The 17,520-nt window shown below is 36.8% G+C and overlaps 1 protein-coding gene and 2 long non-coding RNA genes across 3 annotated transcripts in view; all 3 read right to left on the reverse strand.

The window, feature by feature from the left end:
* LOC141783620 (uncharacterized) overlaps positions 1 to 17,520 on the reverse strand; it is a 218,608-nt gene that overhangs the window by 180,494 nt on the left and 20,594 nt on the right. Inside the window, exons 13-14 of the mRNA XM_074661012.1 lie at positions 16,187 to 16,279; positions 15,692 to 15,778 (exon numbers count right to left, since the gene is read on the reverse strand). Coding sequence (XP_074517113.1) covers positions 15,692 to 15,778; positions 16,187 to 16,279 — 180 coding nt within the window. The remainder of the gene's footprint in view (positions 1 to 15,691; positions 15,779 to 16,186; positions 16,280 to 17,520) is intronic.
* Positions 2,451 to 4,011, reverse strand: LOC141783637 (uncharacterized). Its single transcript, XR_012597321.1, has 2 exons — positions 3,240 to 4,011; positions 2,451 to 3,103 (listed from the first exon to the last, which is right to left on the reverse strand). It is a non-coding gene; the product is annotated as an uncharacterized LOC141783637 (long non-coding RNA).
* LOC141783636 (uncharacterized) lies at positions 6,404 to 9,160 on the reverse strand. The gene is made up of 3 exons (XR_012597320.1): positions 8,874 to 9,160; positions 8,178 to 8,261; positions 6,404 to 6,468 (listed from the first exon to the last, which is right to left on the reverse strand). It is a non-coding gene; the product is annotated as an uncharacterized LOC141783636 (long non-coding RNA).

The following is a 17,520-nucleotide window of genomic DNA, read 5'->3' on the forward strand; positions in this document are numbered from 1 at the left end:
TAACTGAAGAACTTGCTGCATGTGACAACATGTTCATCTCTCAGTACTTTCATTATCTTATAGTCTTAAAGTGGAGAAATGGAGTTTCTGCTTTTTCTCACTCAGTGAAACGACTAAATAGTAGATTGATTGTTTGCTTTGTTTCTCAGACTACCGATATAAAGACGAAGAAAACAGCAACACGTCACATTTGACTCCTAATAAAATAATCAGATGCAGGTTCTACTCCATATTACCGACGCTGAATGGATGTTGATCATAGTGTTGAATTAAAACCAAACAACATAAATGAGACTTGTTTATCTGGTTTATTAGACTATTTTAAGAAGGAGAAAACAGTGGGCCTACATAAAGCGCTGCACTGTCAGCCTTATTAAAAATAACAAAATAAAACCGCTTTTCTGACCAGTTTTGTTTATTTTTGTTGTTGTTCAGAATTAGATGTAATAATTGAATAAACGGATGTTACACAGACTCTGGAGATAAGATTAATAAAGTAATAAAGTAGTTACAATACCTTTAAGATAGTGGAAAATAACTGCGTCACAAGGCTACTGACTGAAGAGAAAACACATGAAAAAAAGCAGAAGTTTATCTGCTGGAGCCCATCCCTTTCTCCCAAAGAGAGAGAGAGAGAGAGAGAGAGAGAGAGAGAGAGATCCCTCCAAAACTGCTCTATGACTTCCTCCCACATCTCTCTCTCTGTCTCTGAGAGAAAGAGATGTGTGTGTATATATATATATACATATATATATATATAAATATATAAACTGGGAAACAAAGTTGGTAAACTTGTGTTTGGTGGATTATTTCTCTGTTGTTCCAATGCTAATGGTCATTGTATTTTACATGGTTGGAAAGCCTGTTTATTTACCTTCACAATGATGTCCAACTTATAAGGATCATGCATTTGTGGGATGAGCAGCACAGCTGATTATGTGGGTAGCACCCAAGAAACATTTGCCAAAATGCTCTGTCAATGGTAAACAGTGTATTCTCCTGTTATACTGATTGTTGCACCGATGGAGTAACAGCTTTTGGTGGGGGCAGTGTCATGGTGTGGGGGGGGGCATCTCCCTCACTGGCAAAACAAGGTTTGTCATCATTGAAGGCCATCTCAATGCAGGGAGATATCGGGATGAGATTCTGCAGCCAGTGGCGATCCCATATCTCCACAATCTGGGACCTAAAGTGCTCTCTGACTTCCTCCCACAGTCTAAAGACATGCAGGTCAGGTTCATTATTAATAGATGGATACAAAATCTAAATAAATATATATAGCTGTTTGAGATATTTGGGATGTTACAATTGCCCCTGGTCTCCCCTATTATTTGGAATAAAATTAAATTCACTGTAGTGACTTTAAACACAAATACTACAAATAAACCAATGTCCATGTGCGCTGTATATCATTTCTTCACAGTTTGACTGTCTGCTCACCAGCATTATGTAGATAGCGTTGTCCAATCTGTTTCCATTCAGCAAATTCAGACTCTCATAAACTGTTTGCTTCCTGTCTCACACACCTGACTGTCATCACCTGAGGAGTTTACCTATATACACTTCCTACATTAATGCTCCACCCTGTGGTCAATGTCAGAACTGCATGTCACCTTGTGTTGAAGGAAGGATCAAATAAAACAAACTACATTATGGCTCCAACAATCACTTTGTTAACAGATATTTAAGATATCTGGTAGAGTAACAGTGTCCTTCTGATAATAAACTCTGATTTTTCTGATATTATTCATGTGATTAAAAGATAAAAAACACACTTTACCTACAAGACTTTTACATGGATCTGTCAAAGGGACTCACTGGAGCAAAGAGCTGTTTGAAAAATAGTTTAACAATTTGGTATTTTAATTTAAAAAAGAATCTTTATATTTCAGGAGGAGGCCTTCAGAGTTTAGAGATTACTAATAAGATGTTGTTTTTAAACCAGTTGTCAAAAAATAAAGTTTGACGATTTGATGAATAATGAATAATTTGTGCAATAATTCATTAATACTGCATTTATACTGTACATTTCAAGAAATATTCTTATTTATACCATTCTGGCATTTATATTTAACACACTTCATAGATCCCACTTCTCAGCAATTATTATCAGTATTTATTATTTGCACTGTGGTTATTTGTTATATATTGCAAGTCTTAATGCAAATATTTATACATATTTCATATATTCTAATCTTAAATTGTATTACTTATATTTCTTTACATATATTTGTTTATACTACTTACATAATTTACATGTTACTCATTTATTTATATTTTCTTACATTTATTTATGTGTATATTCTGTAAGAGCAACTAACGCCCAAATTTCCTCCCAGAGATCAATAAAATATTTCTGATTCTGATATTTTTATAGCAGTTCCTCTTCATTTTATTCATCTGTTAATGGATGAATCCACTTTTCCAGAAGACACGATCGACACCACAAATGTAATCAGTAACACTTGATTTTATTCTCACTGTAATAATTGTTAGTTTTGAAATGCATTAGATTGATTAGTTGTAACACAGTATGACCATAACTTCTCAGTTAAATTTGTTTGAGATATTACTACTAATAAATAAATACCGATATTGGTATTAAAAGCAGCACTGGGCAAATATGCTTTGAATGGAAGTAAAACAAAATTGAATTACACTCATTCAAATCCATCGCAGACTTTTGGAGTAATCCTGCTAACAGAAGGACAGACAGACAAACCTGGCAACAAAATGCCAGCAATTAACCAATTTGAAGTCAACCGAACATCCAACATAACCGGTCTGATTTAGATATTTAGACTTCACCTGAAGGGATTAAGCATCATATGTACAGCTAGCAAATACAAATAGGATCATTTCCTGACATACAAACTGCTATATAACTGAAGAACTGCAACTCATGCTAATAAAAGCAATCATTATTGGAGTTTAAAGTGATTTTCAGGAGCATCAGAAACACATAATGTGAATATATAACAGAGTTAAAAAATAGAATTTCTCCTCGGGAATTAATAAAGTGCCTTCTTCTTCTTATATTCGCAGATGCTTCAACGCTGTTTCCATCTCACTTCAGACACCAAACTGTTGGATCACCTCGTCTCTTTTCCTGATAGAAACACAGCACATTATTTAAAATGCATACAGTGGGTACTAAGATTTAAGCTGCAAGTGGAGGTGGGCGATATGGATAAACATGTCTATCATGGTATATGTAATTTTATACCATGATAACATACAGTATGTTGTGAACTAATTTGAGAAACCCTTTATAGATAAAATAATTAGGAAATGTCTGAAAAAATAGTGAAATGCTCCCACATAGGTTGATCAAATTTACCATAAGTTATCAATAAGTTATAATCAAAACTAAACACCTTCTGAAAATCAATCACTTTAACATCCTGCTCCATCATATGGGATCATTCTAGGACAATATAGGAATATTGTGTGACTTTAGCGTCTGTCAGTCTGGATACAAGTGACAGAAAAACAAATGAAAGTATTCTGAAAATAGAAGAGTTTATTGATGTTCACAGCTTCATTAATATATTGCATAAAGTGTGTGAAGGAATGTAAATGGAGGTTTGACTCACAGACAGTCTGAAGACTTCCCGTCTGTCAGATGTCAGAATATTTCCTAATTTAAATATGTGTAATTATCACAGGAGCACCGAGACGCTGTTGGCTAAGCAGCACAGTTACGGGTGTATTTCACCCTCTTTGAGAGTTTCTTTTTGTCTTATTTGTGCAGGTTTAGCGGCTACAAAAGCCGCACAATCCTTTTGTGAATTCACCCCTCAGTGTTTTAGTAACAAACCTGGTGGCTGCATCTGAACACTGATATTTCACCTTTCACAACCCAGATAAGACTCAGAACAGGTGTGTCCTCTACTCAAGTATTTAATCAGTTAATAAATAGTTATAATATATAATAACCTTATTTACCTAACCTATTATTATTTACCTAACCCAACTGTGTGTGTGCAAAATGTTCATGAATGCAGTTACATTTAAATATTAATGAAAACTTACATCTGAGAGGATCTTTTTTAGAAATCCTCGGTACGGGATCGGTGCGGGATCTTCTCACCATCATCTCCTTCACCTTCTTCACCTTCTTCTTCTTCTTCTTTGCCTCTAAGGAAGAATCAAAGTCCGGCCTGCAGCAAGTGATAGTTACTGTTACTTCATCAGTATGAAAATAAACATTAAAACCAACTTGATATCAAACATGATAACAGGGTGTGGAATAAAGCAGAAGAGGTTCTACATGTGATGTGTGACTGTACAAAATGTTCATAATGAGGCAACATTTTAATGTCAGTAAAAACTTACTTCTTTTTAGGAGAGGGGCGGCTTTCTTCACAGTTTATACGCCGACCTTGTGAGTTGGTCGACAAAGGACGTTGACTTTCCCATAAGCATCTGGAAGAAAGATAATCACACACGACCCCGTAATCATCTCATTTTTGTCTCTAACAGTCTTGCAGAGGAATCTGATTTTTTTACAGATTATATTACAGGATATAGTGACAGTTTGGGCAAACATGACAAAAAGTTATTTTTTTAAAAAGTTGCCAACTGTAGTTTTAACCAAGTATGTTATTTAACCTTAACCGTGTCAATCAATGCAGTTACACTTTAATGTTAATTAAAGCTTACTTGACAGGGAAATTAATGAGTCGACCATTTGACATATCACTCTTCATGGACACATCGGAGTCAAGGGACGTATCACTGGTAGAAGATCTAGTAGACAAGAGAGAAAGACCACCAGGGTGGGAGATTAGATTATTAAACATCCACTGCTGGAAACACAGAAACTACCAAGTAGGCATCAGAGAATTTCAGTAAAAGTAGATTCTGTTCCCTCTCAATGATTTCCCTCCTCTTTTTAAAGTACTTCCCACTTTAACTCCATCATGTGGGATCATTCTAGGACAATATGAGTATTATAAGGATGTAAAGGCCCAAACATTCACAGCTGTTCTGGTCTACAAGAAAAGGAAGTTGATTTTACTGACTTTAGTGTCTGTCAGCGACAGAAAAGATGAATGTAACCATGCTGGAAAGGTTTTAATGATGTTCACAGCTTCATCAGGATATATTCAAAAAGAGTGTGAAAGAATGTTTATGAGTTTAACAGATTAGACTCACGGAGGGTCTGGAGGCTGAAGCAGATGATGGTGGTTCAGTCCAGAGTCCATGTCTGGATCTTCAGGCCTGCAGCAAGTGATAGTTACTGTTACTTCATCAGTATGAAAATAAACATTAAAAGCAAAAGCAGCAGGATTTCAGTGTGGAATAAAGCAGAAGAGGTTCTACATGTGATGTGTGACTGTAAACATGTTCATAATGAGGCAACATTTTAATGTCAGTAAAAACTTACTTCTGGTTAGGAGAGGGGCGGCTTTCTTTGAAATTCACAATGCGACCACATGACTACGTTTTCTGAACAGACACAGAGCCTAGAACATTAGTTGATTTAAAGACTCAACAAAGAATCTCACTAAAGAACCACTTTAACTTTGGTGTTTATCAGAGATGTGCTCCTGGAAATACGTCATTCAGCATGAAAAGAGCATAAAAGACAACTAATCAACTAAAGAAATCTAAGTCAACTGAGACCAAAACAACTAATTATTCAACTAATCCACTAAGAGGGGCAGTTCTACTCATTTGAATAGAAAAGGGACAATTAGGAATATTTCCTAATTTAAATATGTGTAATTATCACAGGAGCACCGAGACGCTGTTGGCTAAGCAGCACAGTTACGGGTGTATTTCACCCTCTTTGAGAGTTTCTTTTTGTCTTATTTGTGCAGGTTTAGCGGCTACAAAAGCCGCACAATCCTTTTGTGAATTCACCCCTCAGTGTTTTAGTAACAAACCTGGTGGCTGCATCTGATCACTGATATTTCACCTTTCACAACCCAGATAAGACTCAGAACAGGTGTGTCCTCAACTCAAGTATTTAATCACTTAATGAATAGTTATAATATATAATAACCTTATTTACCTAACCTATTATTATTTACCTAACCCAACTGTGTGTGTGCAAAATGTTCATGAATGCAGTTACATTTTAATGTTAATAAAAACTTACATGCAGAGGATCTTTTTTAGAAATCCTCGGTGCGGGGGTTTCAACTCTTCTCCTTCTCCTTCTTCTCCTTCTCCACCTCTGAGGAAGAGTCAAAGTCCAGCCTGCAGCAAGTGATAGTTACTGTTACTTCATCAGTATGAAAATAAACATTAAACCAACTTGATTTCAAACATGATAACAGGGTGTGGAATAAAGCAGAAGAGGTTCTACATGTGATGTGTGACTGTACACAATGTTCATAATGAGGCAACATTTTAATGTCAGTAAAAACTTACTTCTTTTTAGGAGAGGGGCGGCTTTCTTTAACATTTAAGAGATCTTGTAACTGGCCAGACCTAGTACGCCGACGTTCTGAGCGTCTGGAAGAAAGATAATCACACAGGACCCTGTAATCATCTCATTGTCTCTAACAGTCTTGCAGAGGAACCTGATTTTTTTACAGATTATATTACAGGATATAGTGACAGTTTGGGCAAACAGGACAAAAAGTTATTTTTTATAAAAGTTGCCGACTGTAGTTTTAACCGAGTATGTTATTTAACCTTAACCGTGTCAATCAATGCAGTTACATTTTAATGTAAATTAAAGCTTACTTTAGAAGGGACATTTCGCTGGTACAGACTCTAGTAGACAAGAGAGAAAGACCACCAGGGTGGGAGATTAGATTATTAGACATCCAGACACAGAAACTACCAAGTAGGCATCAGAAAAGATAAGTTAAAGTAGATTCTGTTCCCACTCAATGATTTCTACAATCTTTTTAAAGTACTTTCCACTTTAACTCCATCATGTGGGATCATTCTAGGACAATATAAATATGATCAGGGTGTAAAGTCCATGAGACGAGGTAAAACAAGCTGAGCAGCACATTGATCTGACATTGTGGTTATATCAAGTAAACTTCAACATCTGCAGGTTTCAAATCCTCTAATGGAAGAATTAGCTGCTGTTGTTTGTGTGTTCGTCATCGATTGTTCCATTTTATAGTCTTAAAATAGAGAAAGATAAATGCAGGTTGAGTTTCAGCTTTTGTCCACTCTTTTTGCTCAGTTAAACAACAAAATAAATGACCTGAAGAGAAAAACAGAAAAACAGAAATAAAACTATTTTTGTTTTCATGTGAAGACGAGTAAAACAGTCGCCTGAAGCACACTGTCGTTCTCCTTGTTTCTATCACACAAAATAAAAAATTCTGATCTGTTTTGTTTTTTTGTTGAGCAGATGATAGAAAAAGATTAATTAAAGTATATAAAAGACTTAGTTACAATACCTTTAGATGGTGGAAAACACTGTGATACAGATGAACAAGAGGCAAAAGTGAAACTAATGGACTACTTAAACCCAACCGCTCAACACACGAAGGTGATACTTACAGGTAAAGTAATAAATTAATTTTTAACAGTGTAGTTAGTAATAAACTTTATTACCACCTGTACATGTCACCATAACACTGTATCATAACCATCATTTATAGCCACCATTAAAAACAAGACAAAAGGTTTTTCCCTTTTGGACCTAATAGAATTATTCTATTGAGCACAATCTAGCTAGTTATTCGCTCACCTACCTCAAGTCCAGGGTGCACAAAATGTTGGAAGTTTAGGGCACCCTGGACTTCTAACCCCCAAAAGACACAACTAGACCACCCTGTCAACCATCAGACCAAATGTGATGTTCCTAAGTTAAACAGTTTCTGAATTCTGCTCTGGAAACAAAACGGACGGACACATGGAGCTGTATATACCCGACTACGTGGTCACGGGGGTATAATAATAATTAATATATATATATATATATATAACTGGTAAATTGATAGTTACTTAAAATTTAGTTTAGTTATTTTACTGTTAAAGAACCAAATTATTATTAATGTTTAGTAATATTTAGTAATGCTATAATGTTAGCGAGTGTGTGTGTGTGTGTGTGTAACAGTTTATTGTTCCAAACATAACATTATATACTATATTGTATTTGTTAATGATTATGAGATGATTTGTATAAAACTTTACAAATCAGAAAGTGTCTGTAAAATGTGTGCAATCACATTTTAATGTCAGTAAAAACTTACTTCTGGTTAGAAGGTGGACGGTTTTCTTTAACATTTAAGAGATCTTGTAACTGGCCAGACCTAGTACGCCGACGTTCTGAGCGTCTGGAAGAAAGATAATCACACACGACCCTGTAATCATTTTATTTTTGTCTCTAACAGTCTTGCAGAGGAATCAGATTTTTTACAGATTATATTACAGGATATAGTGACAGTTTGGGCAAACATGACAAAAAGTTATTTATTATAAAAGAGAGAAGTTTCCAGAACTTAACTCCATCATAATATGAGTATTATACGGGGTAAAGGCCCAAACAGAGACCAGTTGTGTAAGTTGTTGTGTGACCAGTAAGAAAACAGAGAAAGATAAATGCAGGTTGAGTTTCAGCTTTTGTCCACTTGTTTTGCTCAGTTAAACGACCACACTCTAGTTCTGATGTCATCACTCTACGGAGCGCATTACACACTGATGTAGAAGTCTGAGAAGCTCCAAACAAAGTTAAATCTGATTTAAAAGTTGAATAATAGCCAGCACCTACGGAAGATGTGGAACATTTTATAGTTTGAGTGGAGTTTCTAGGTGAAAGTATGAAAAACCAACTTGATTTCAAACATGATAACAGGGTGTGGAATAAAGCAGAAGAGGTTCTACATGTGATGTGTGACTGTACACAATGTTCATAATGAGGCAACATTTTAATGTCAGTAAAAACTTACTTCTGGTTAGGAGGTGGACGGTTTTCTTTAACATTTAAGAGATCTTGTAACTGGTCAGACCTAGTACGCCGACGTTCTGAGCATCTGGAAGAAAGATAATCACACACGACCCTGTAATCATCTCATTTTTGTCTCTAACAGTCTTGAAGAGGAACCAGATTTTTTTACAGATTATATTACAGGATATAGTGACAGTTTGGGCAAACAGGACAAAAAGTTATTTTTTATAAAAGTTACCAACTGTAGTTTTAACCAAGTATGTTATTTAACCTTAACCGTGTCAATTAATGCAGTTACATTTTAATGTTAATTAAAGCTTACTTGACAGGGGGCATTTTGCTGGTACAGGGTTCTAGTAGACAAGAGAGAAAGACCACCAGGGTGGGAGATTAGATTATTAGACAGAGAGAAAAAAAGAGAAAAACAGAAAAACAGAAATAAAACTAGTTTTGTTTTCATGTGAAGACGAGTAAAACAGTCGCCTGAAGCACACTGTCGTTCTCCTTTTTTCACTCCACAAAATAAAAATTCTGATCTGTTTTTCTGTTGAGCAGATTGAATAATATAATTAAACAGATGATAGAATAAGATTAATTAAAGTATATAAAAGACTTAGTTACAATACCTTTAGATGGTGGAAAACACTGCGATACAGGTGAACAAGAGGCAAAACGAACTACTTACAGTAAACCCTAAACTCTCATCAAAGTCAACACAGGTGAAATCTGAAGGTAAAGTCCACACTGGAATCTGATATATAGTCCCGAGGTGATTTGTTAATCTTTCACAGGGGAGATATTAACACTTTATTATGGTCAATGAGGGCTATTCAAGTGTTCGTACTGGGAAGTTGATTCACCTCAAAAAAATGTATCCGCTGAGTTACAGACGTCTCTTTCCCAATGTAAGTCAATGGGAAAAGTCTTTTTGGGCCCAATGGTATCACGTGACGGACACAGAAGTTGCAGTACCACCGTTTGGACACTACGAAAGTTGGGATCGGCGACCGGCGCTCTTCCTGGGGACTTGATTTGGGCGCTTCAAATTCCGAAATGTTGCAGAAAACTGATTTCAAGACTCTTGATTATTTCCAAGATGTGTTCAAGCTGATTAGATCAGATGTCAGAAGATCAGACATGTTCTTCTTTAACTCTTTATTTTTCAAGGGTACTTTTTAAAAGCTAATAACCTGAGAAAAATGCAAAACCCAAATAAAAGGAGGGTCTGGGTATTATCAGATAATCCATAATCAATGTTCGTTTTTAAATTACAAATTAATTATGGATTATCTGATAATACCCTGACCCTCTGTTAGCCGGATAAACCCACTTCAGTTCACACTTTAACACACATGAACATGATGGAATGATGGAATGAACGAGCAGCCTCTCAGGTCATTAAACACATCATGAGAGTGTCGGTGTACATACCTTCACAGGTGAACAGGAACCGTCTGCAGACACGCTGGGACGCGTGTCAACCTCCTCACAACAAGTGTTTTCTACTATAAAGCTGATTGTTTTCAGTGTTTCTCAATGCCTGTAACACTTAACGCATTGTAACGGTGATAATTAGAGAGCAGACAGCAACGTAACAGCGCAGAGGTTCACTAAATGCTGTAATATCGCTGCAATCCTCAACACAACACACCCAACATGTGCGTTTGATGCTGGACACACGGACGAGACCAACTCGGACTGGAGGGGTGGCAAGGTGGCAAGGTGTTGTTTAATCTACATAAAAATATTAAAAGTGGGTCCGTTTTTAGAAATGTGAGGTCAAAGTATGGCTTAAGTTGGGTGTCATAAAAATGTAGAATTAGCTCAATTTTTTCATATAAAGAGTTAACACTGGCAACAGAAACCCCTACTTATGTAATGGCACTTCTTATGTCCCTGCTTTTAAATGGACAGTTAGGGAATAGAATAAAATAAAGTAGTTATAAAATATTTTTTTGTACTTTACCTTTTCCATTTTATGCTACTTTATACTTCTAATTTTTTAAAAAAAGCAAAGGTTTATTTAAAGTAAATATGAGACTTCAGCAGTGTAAGTTAATCAAATCAAGCTGGTATCTTCCAAAGTTATGGTGTTTTTGGTATGAAATTCCCTCTTGGTGTTTCCCTGTTAAATAAAATGAAATACAAAATATTTATAAATAAAGTATTTTTAAAGTAGTTATAAAATAAATGTTGAAGTACTTGTTCTTTATTTTTTTCCATTTTATGCTACTTTAAACTTCTAATTAAAAATTCAAAGCTTTATTTGAAGTTAATTTGAGGCTTCAGCAGTGTGAGTTAGTCAAATCAAGTTTCTCAGGAAGCTGCAGCTTCTGAATCATAGATTTTTATACCAGACGATGTTTCCCTTCTGTTTATCTGCTAATGGATGAATCCCCTTTTCAAAAACACACAATCGACTCCACAAATGTATGAACACTTGATTTTAATCTCAACAGAATAATAATAATACAAAAAAAGACTTGAAGTCTTCACAGGAGATCCAACAGTATGACGAGGTATCGTCATACTGTTGGAACAAGACAGGATCTATCTGCTATTCATAGAAAACAATATAATCAAACTGATTTTGCCTCTGACACTCACAATGCATCCAGATAAAAATATAAATATTCTTCATCCACGTTGTGGCACTCTCAACACAAGCAACATAAAAAAAATAGGAACAGGGCGTCCAACAAAAGTTCAGCTCAAAACGTTGCATAGCGTTCGCTACCAGTTAGGATTCTCCAATAGAAGACGATATAATCAAGCTGATCTTCATTTTAAAATGACTTCATCACAAGAACCCCTCAGTATATAAAAGTCTCGTATCAAACAACAATTTAATTATTAGGTGAGCAGCGTATAAAATATATGATATAATGTTATAAATGTTACAGCTGCTGAATGTTGTTTTCTTTGGTATTAATGACACAAAAAGGTATAAGGCCAACAAGCTCAAAGCTGGAACCACAGCAGGTTAAAACAAACTCAGCATAACAATAGAAATGATTGTTGGTGTTTAAATGGATTTGCTTTGTTTAAAGAGAACTTTTCTTAAAGGTATAAGATGCAACATTCGTTGGCCCCGTTCTCATCCGTCAAATACGGCCGCAAAGCATCTAAAGGAGGACCTGTGCCCATTGATGTGTAGCCTAATGCTTGTGTCTTGGTATCAGAAGCCGAGGGACGTGACAAAGCGGTGGTATTTGACTTGCTGCAGCTGCTGGAGCTGCTGCAGCTGCTGGAGCTGCTGCAGCTGCTGGAGCTGCTGCAGCTGCTGGAGCTGCTGGAGCTGCTGGAGCTGCTGGAGCTGCTGGAGCTGCTGGAGCTGCTGGAGCTGCTGCTGCTGCTCCTACTACTGCTCCTACTACTGCTGCTAATCCTACTGCTGCTGCTACTCCTACTGCTGCTAGTAATGCTGGAGCTGCTGCTACTGCTCCTACTGCTAATGCTGCTCCTACTGCTGCTCCTCCTACTGCTCCTCCTGCAGTTATTGCTGCTGCTCGCAGCTGCTGTTTCCTGTTAAAAACACAGCACATTATTTAAAATGCATACAGTGGGTACTAAGATTTAAGCTGCAAGTGTAGGTGGGCAATATGGATAAACATGTCTATCATGCCAAATGTAAATTTATATCACGATAATATACAGCATGTTGTGAATTTGTCAGTTTTATTGAAACTAATTTGAGAAATACTAGATAAAGAGAGATGGAATAACAGAAAGAAAGATAGATAAAATAACAAGTAGGGACAATGTACTAATGTCACAATTTCCTATAAATAAATAGTCCTGAGTCCCATAATAGCTACAACAAACAACGGACCTCATGCAAGAACATCTTCATATTCTTATCTTAACTTTCTCATACTTCTTTTCGTACCGTCGTACAAGTGTGTCACGTCAGATTCAGCAAACGCTCCTAACTTCAGATAACCGTGTATGTTTATGTGCTGTCAGTCATTTCTTTGAACAGCAGTTTATGCCCTGAAATCTAAGTCGACTGAGACCAAAACAACTAATTATTCAACTAATCCACTAAGAGGGGCAGTTCTACTCATTTGAATAGAAAAGGGACAATTTTGCACCAAATGTCAGAATATTTCCTAATTTAAATATGTGTAATTATCACAGGAGCACCGAGACGCTGTTGGCTAAGCAGCACAGTTACGGGTGTATTTCACCCTCTTTGAGAGTTTCTTTTTGTCTTATTTGTGGGACTGATTGAGTTTCTGACAAGAGAGAAAGACCACCAGGGTGGGAGATTAGATTATCAAACATCCACTGCTGGAAACACAGAAACTACCAAGTAGGCATCAGAGAAGTTAAGTAAAAGTAGATTCTGTTCCCACTCAATGATTTCTACAATCTTTTTAAAGTAGTTCCCACTTTAACTCCATCATGTGGGATCATTCTAGGACAATATGAGTATTATAAGGATGTAAAGGCCCAAACATTCACAGCTGTTCTGGTCTACAAGAAGAGGAAGATGATTTTACTGACTTTAGTGTCTGTCAGCGACAGAAAAGATGAATGTAACCATGCTGGAAAGGTTTTAATGATGTTCACAGCTTCATCAGGATATATTCAAAAAGAGTGAGAAAGAATGTTTATGAGGTTAACAGATTAGACTCACGGATCGTCTGTAGGCTGGACCGAACCACCATCGTCTGTCACAACCTTCTCCTTCTTCTCCACCTCTGAGGAAGAGTCAAAGTCCAGCCTGCAGCAAGTGATAGTTACTGTTACTTCATCAGTATGAAAATAAACATTAAACCAACTTGATTTCAAACATGATAACAGGGTGTGGAATAAAGCAGAAGAGGTTCTACATGTGATGTGTGACTGTACAAAATGAAATGAAAATGATGCTACTTTCTGTGAACAGTCCCGTCTCACACACCTGACTGTCATCACCTGAGGAGTTTACCTATATACACTTCCTACATTAATGCTCCACCCTGTGGTCAATGTCAGAACTGCATGTCACCTTGTGTTGAAGGAAGGATCAAATAAAACAAACTACATTATGGCTCCAACAATCACTTTGTTAACAGATATTTAAGATATCTGGTAGAGTAACAGTGTCCTTCTGATAATAAACTCTCTGTTATTCATGTGATCATCAGAAAAACACACTTTACCTACAAGACACTTAGATGGATCTGTCAAAGGGACTCACTGGAGCAAAGAGCTGGAATGGTCTCTTTTGGAGTTTGGTATTTTAATAAATATCTGTATATTTCAGGAGGAGGCCATCAGAGTTTAGAGGTGGCTATTAGCGCTGCAAGACTTGGACGTTTTTTGCAATGAGGCTCATTTGTAGGGCTGTCCTCGACCAAAGACTAACACTCGTACAATTTCATCGACTAATCGATTAGTTGATTTAATGGACAGATCTGTAAAACGGAGTTTCTCCACAAAGAATCTCACTAAAGCACCACTTTAAATCTGCTGTTTACCAGAGATGTGCTCAGAAGTTTACTGGAAATACGACATTCAGCATGAAAAGAGCATAAAAAACAACTAATCAACTAAAGAAATCTAAGTCGACTGAGACCAAAACAACTAATTATTCAACTAATCCACTAAGAGGGGCAGTTCTACTCATTTGAATAGAAAAGGGACAATTTTGCACCAGATGTCAGAATATTTCTTAATTTAAATATGTGTAATTATCACAGGAGCACCGAGACGCTGTTGGCTAAGCAGCACAGTTACGGGTGTATTTCACCCTCTTTCAGAGTTTCTTTTTGTCTTATTTGTGCAGGTTTAGCGGCTACAAAAGCCGCACAATCCTGTTGTTAATTCACCCCTCAGTGTTTTAGTAACAAACCTGGTGGCTGCATCTGAACACTGATATTTCACCTTTCACAACCCTGATAAGACTCAGAACAGGTGTGTCCTCTACTCAAGTATTTAATCAGTTAATAAATAGTTATAATATATAATAACCTTATTTACCTAACCTATTATTATTTACCTAACCCAACTGTGTGTGTGCAAAATGTTCATGAATGCAGTTACATTTAATGTTAATAAAAACTTACTTGTGAGAGGATTCTTCTTTGAAATCAAGAGGGGGACTTTTTGACTTTCTGCGTGGCCTCATGTTATTGTGATAAGCAAACATCATAATCTAAACTCTGTATGACGCCATGCCACGCAGAAATAAAACAACTGAACTTTAGTTACAACTCTAATGTTGCTAGAACTCAGTGTTCACCTGGTAGCTGCATCTGCATGCTGATGTTTCACCTTATCAGGAAAAGACTCATAACCAAGAAACTGTAGGTGCATGTGCACAGGTGTGTCTTCAACTCAAGTATGTAAGCAGGTAAAAAAAAGATAGAATGATAAACGATAACCTAAACCCTGACATTTAAAGCTGCAGTGGGTAGAAATGGAGCAAATATGATTAAAAAAAGTTATTTTTATAAAACGGTCACTATATCGTGACAGTAGTAAATCATGTTCCTCTGTGTCCTCCGGTGCTCCTAACGGCATCTGCAGGATTTCACTGAGGAAATCAACCAATCAGAGCTGATCTGGAGTCTGCCGTCTCTGAGCAGCTGTCAATCATTCCCGAACTTCGACCAAACGGTCAAACTAGGCAGCGCTGATCAAATATGAATCAATATTATGTTACATTAATGCCTTTTTCTCTCCTCAGATGTTTTCAGAAACATCTTGTAGTGCACGGTTTAGCTGGAAAATGAGAAAAGTTGCCGACTGTAGGTTTAACCAAGTATGTTATTTAACCTTAACCGTGTCAATCAATGCAGTTACATTTTAATGTTAATTAAAGCTTACTTGAGACGGGAATCAGTGAGTCGATCATAGGACATATCACTCTTCATGGACACACCGGAGACAAAGGACGTTTCAATGGTACAGGATCTAGTAGACAAGAGAGAAAGACCACTAGGGTGGGAGATTAGATTATTAAACATCCACTGCTGAATACACAGAAACTACCAAGTAGGCATCAGAGAATCTAAGTAAAAGTAGATTCTGTTCCCACTCAATGATTTCTACAATCTTTTTAAAGTAGTTCCCACTTTAACTCCATCATGTGGGATCATTCTAGGACAATATGAGTATTATAAGGATGTAAAGGCCCAAACATTCACAGCTGTTCTGGTCTACAAGAAAAGGAAGATGATTTTACTGACTTTAGTGTCTGTCAGCGACAGAAAAGATGAATGTAACCATGCTGGAAAGGTTTTAATGATGTTCACAGCTTCATCAGGATATATTCAAAAAGAGTGAGAAAGAATGTTTATGAGGTTAACAGATTAGACTCACGGATCGTCTGTAGGCTGGACCGAACCACCATCAACTGTCACAACCTCCTCCTCCTTCTCCAACTTCACCTCTGAGGAAGAATCCAAGTCAGACCTGCAGCAAGTGATAGTTACTGTTACTTCATCAGTATGAAAATTAACATTAAAACCAACTTGATTTCAAACATGATAACAGGGTGTGGAATAAAGCAGAAGAGGTTCTACATGTGATGTGTGACTGTACACAATGAAATGAAAATGATGCTACTTTCTGTGAACAGTCCCGTCTCACACACCTGACTGTCATCACCTGAGGAGTTTACCTATATACACTTCCTACATTAATGCTCCACCCTGTGGTCAATGTCAGAACTGCATGTCACCTTGTGTTGAAGGAAGGATCAAATAAAACAAACTACATTATGGCTCCAACAATCACTTTAACAGATATTTAAGATATCTGGTAGAGTAACAGTGTCCTTCTGATATTAAACTCTCTGTTATTCATGTGATCATCAGAAAAACACACTTTACCTACAAGACACTTACATGGATCTGTCAAAGGGACACACTGGAGCAAAGAGCTGGAATGGTCTCTTTTAGAGTTTGGTATTTTAATAAATATGTGTATATTTCAGGAGGAGGCCATCAGAGTTTAGAGGTGGCTATTAGCGCTGCAAGACTTGGACGGTTTTTGCAATGAGGCTCATTTGTAGGGCTGTCCTCGACCAAAGACTAACACTCGTACAATTTCATCGACTAATCGATCAGTTGATTTAATGGACAGATCTGTAAAACTGAGTTTCTCCACAAAGAATCTCACTAAAGCACCACTTTAAATCTGCTGTTTACCAGAGATGTGCTCAGAAGTTTACTGGAAATACGTCATTCAGCATGAAAAGAGCATAAAAAACAACTAATCAACTAAAGAAATCTAAGTCGACTGAGACCAAAACAACTAATTATTCAACTAATCCACTAAGAGGGGCAGTTCTACTCATTTGAATAGAAAAGGGACAATTTTGTGCCAAATGTCAGAATATTTCCTAATTTAAATATGTGTAATTATCACAGGAGCACCGAGACGCTGTTGGCTAAGCAGCACAGTTACGGGTGTATTTCACCCTCTTTGAGAGTTTCTTTTTGTCTTATTTCTGCAGGTTTAGCGGCTACAAAAGCTGCACAATCCTTTTGTGAATTCACCCCTCAGTGTTTTAGTAACAAACCTGGTGGCTGCATCTGAACACTGATATTTCACCTTTCACAACCCAGATAAGACTCAGAACAGGTGTGTCCTCAACTCAAGTATTTAATCAGTTAATAAATAGTTATAATATATAATACCCTTATTTACCT

The sequence above is a fragment of the Sebastes fasciatus genome, chromosome 15, assembly GCF_043250625.1.
Source record: "Sebastes fasciatus isolate fSebFas1 chromosome 15, fSebFas1.pri, whole genome shotgun sequence".
Classification (NCBI taxonomy): Eukaryota; Metazoa; Chordata; class Actinopteri; order Perciformes; family Sebastidae; genus Sebastes; species Sebastes fasciatus.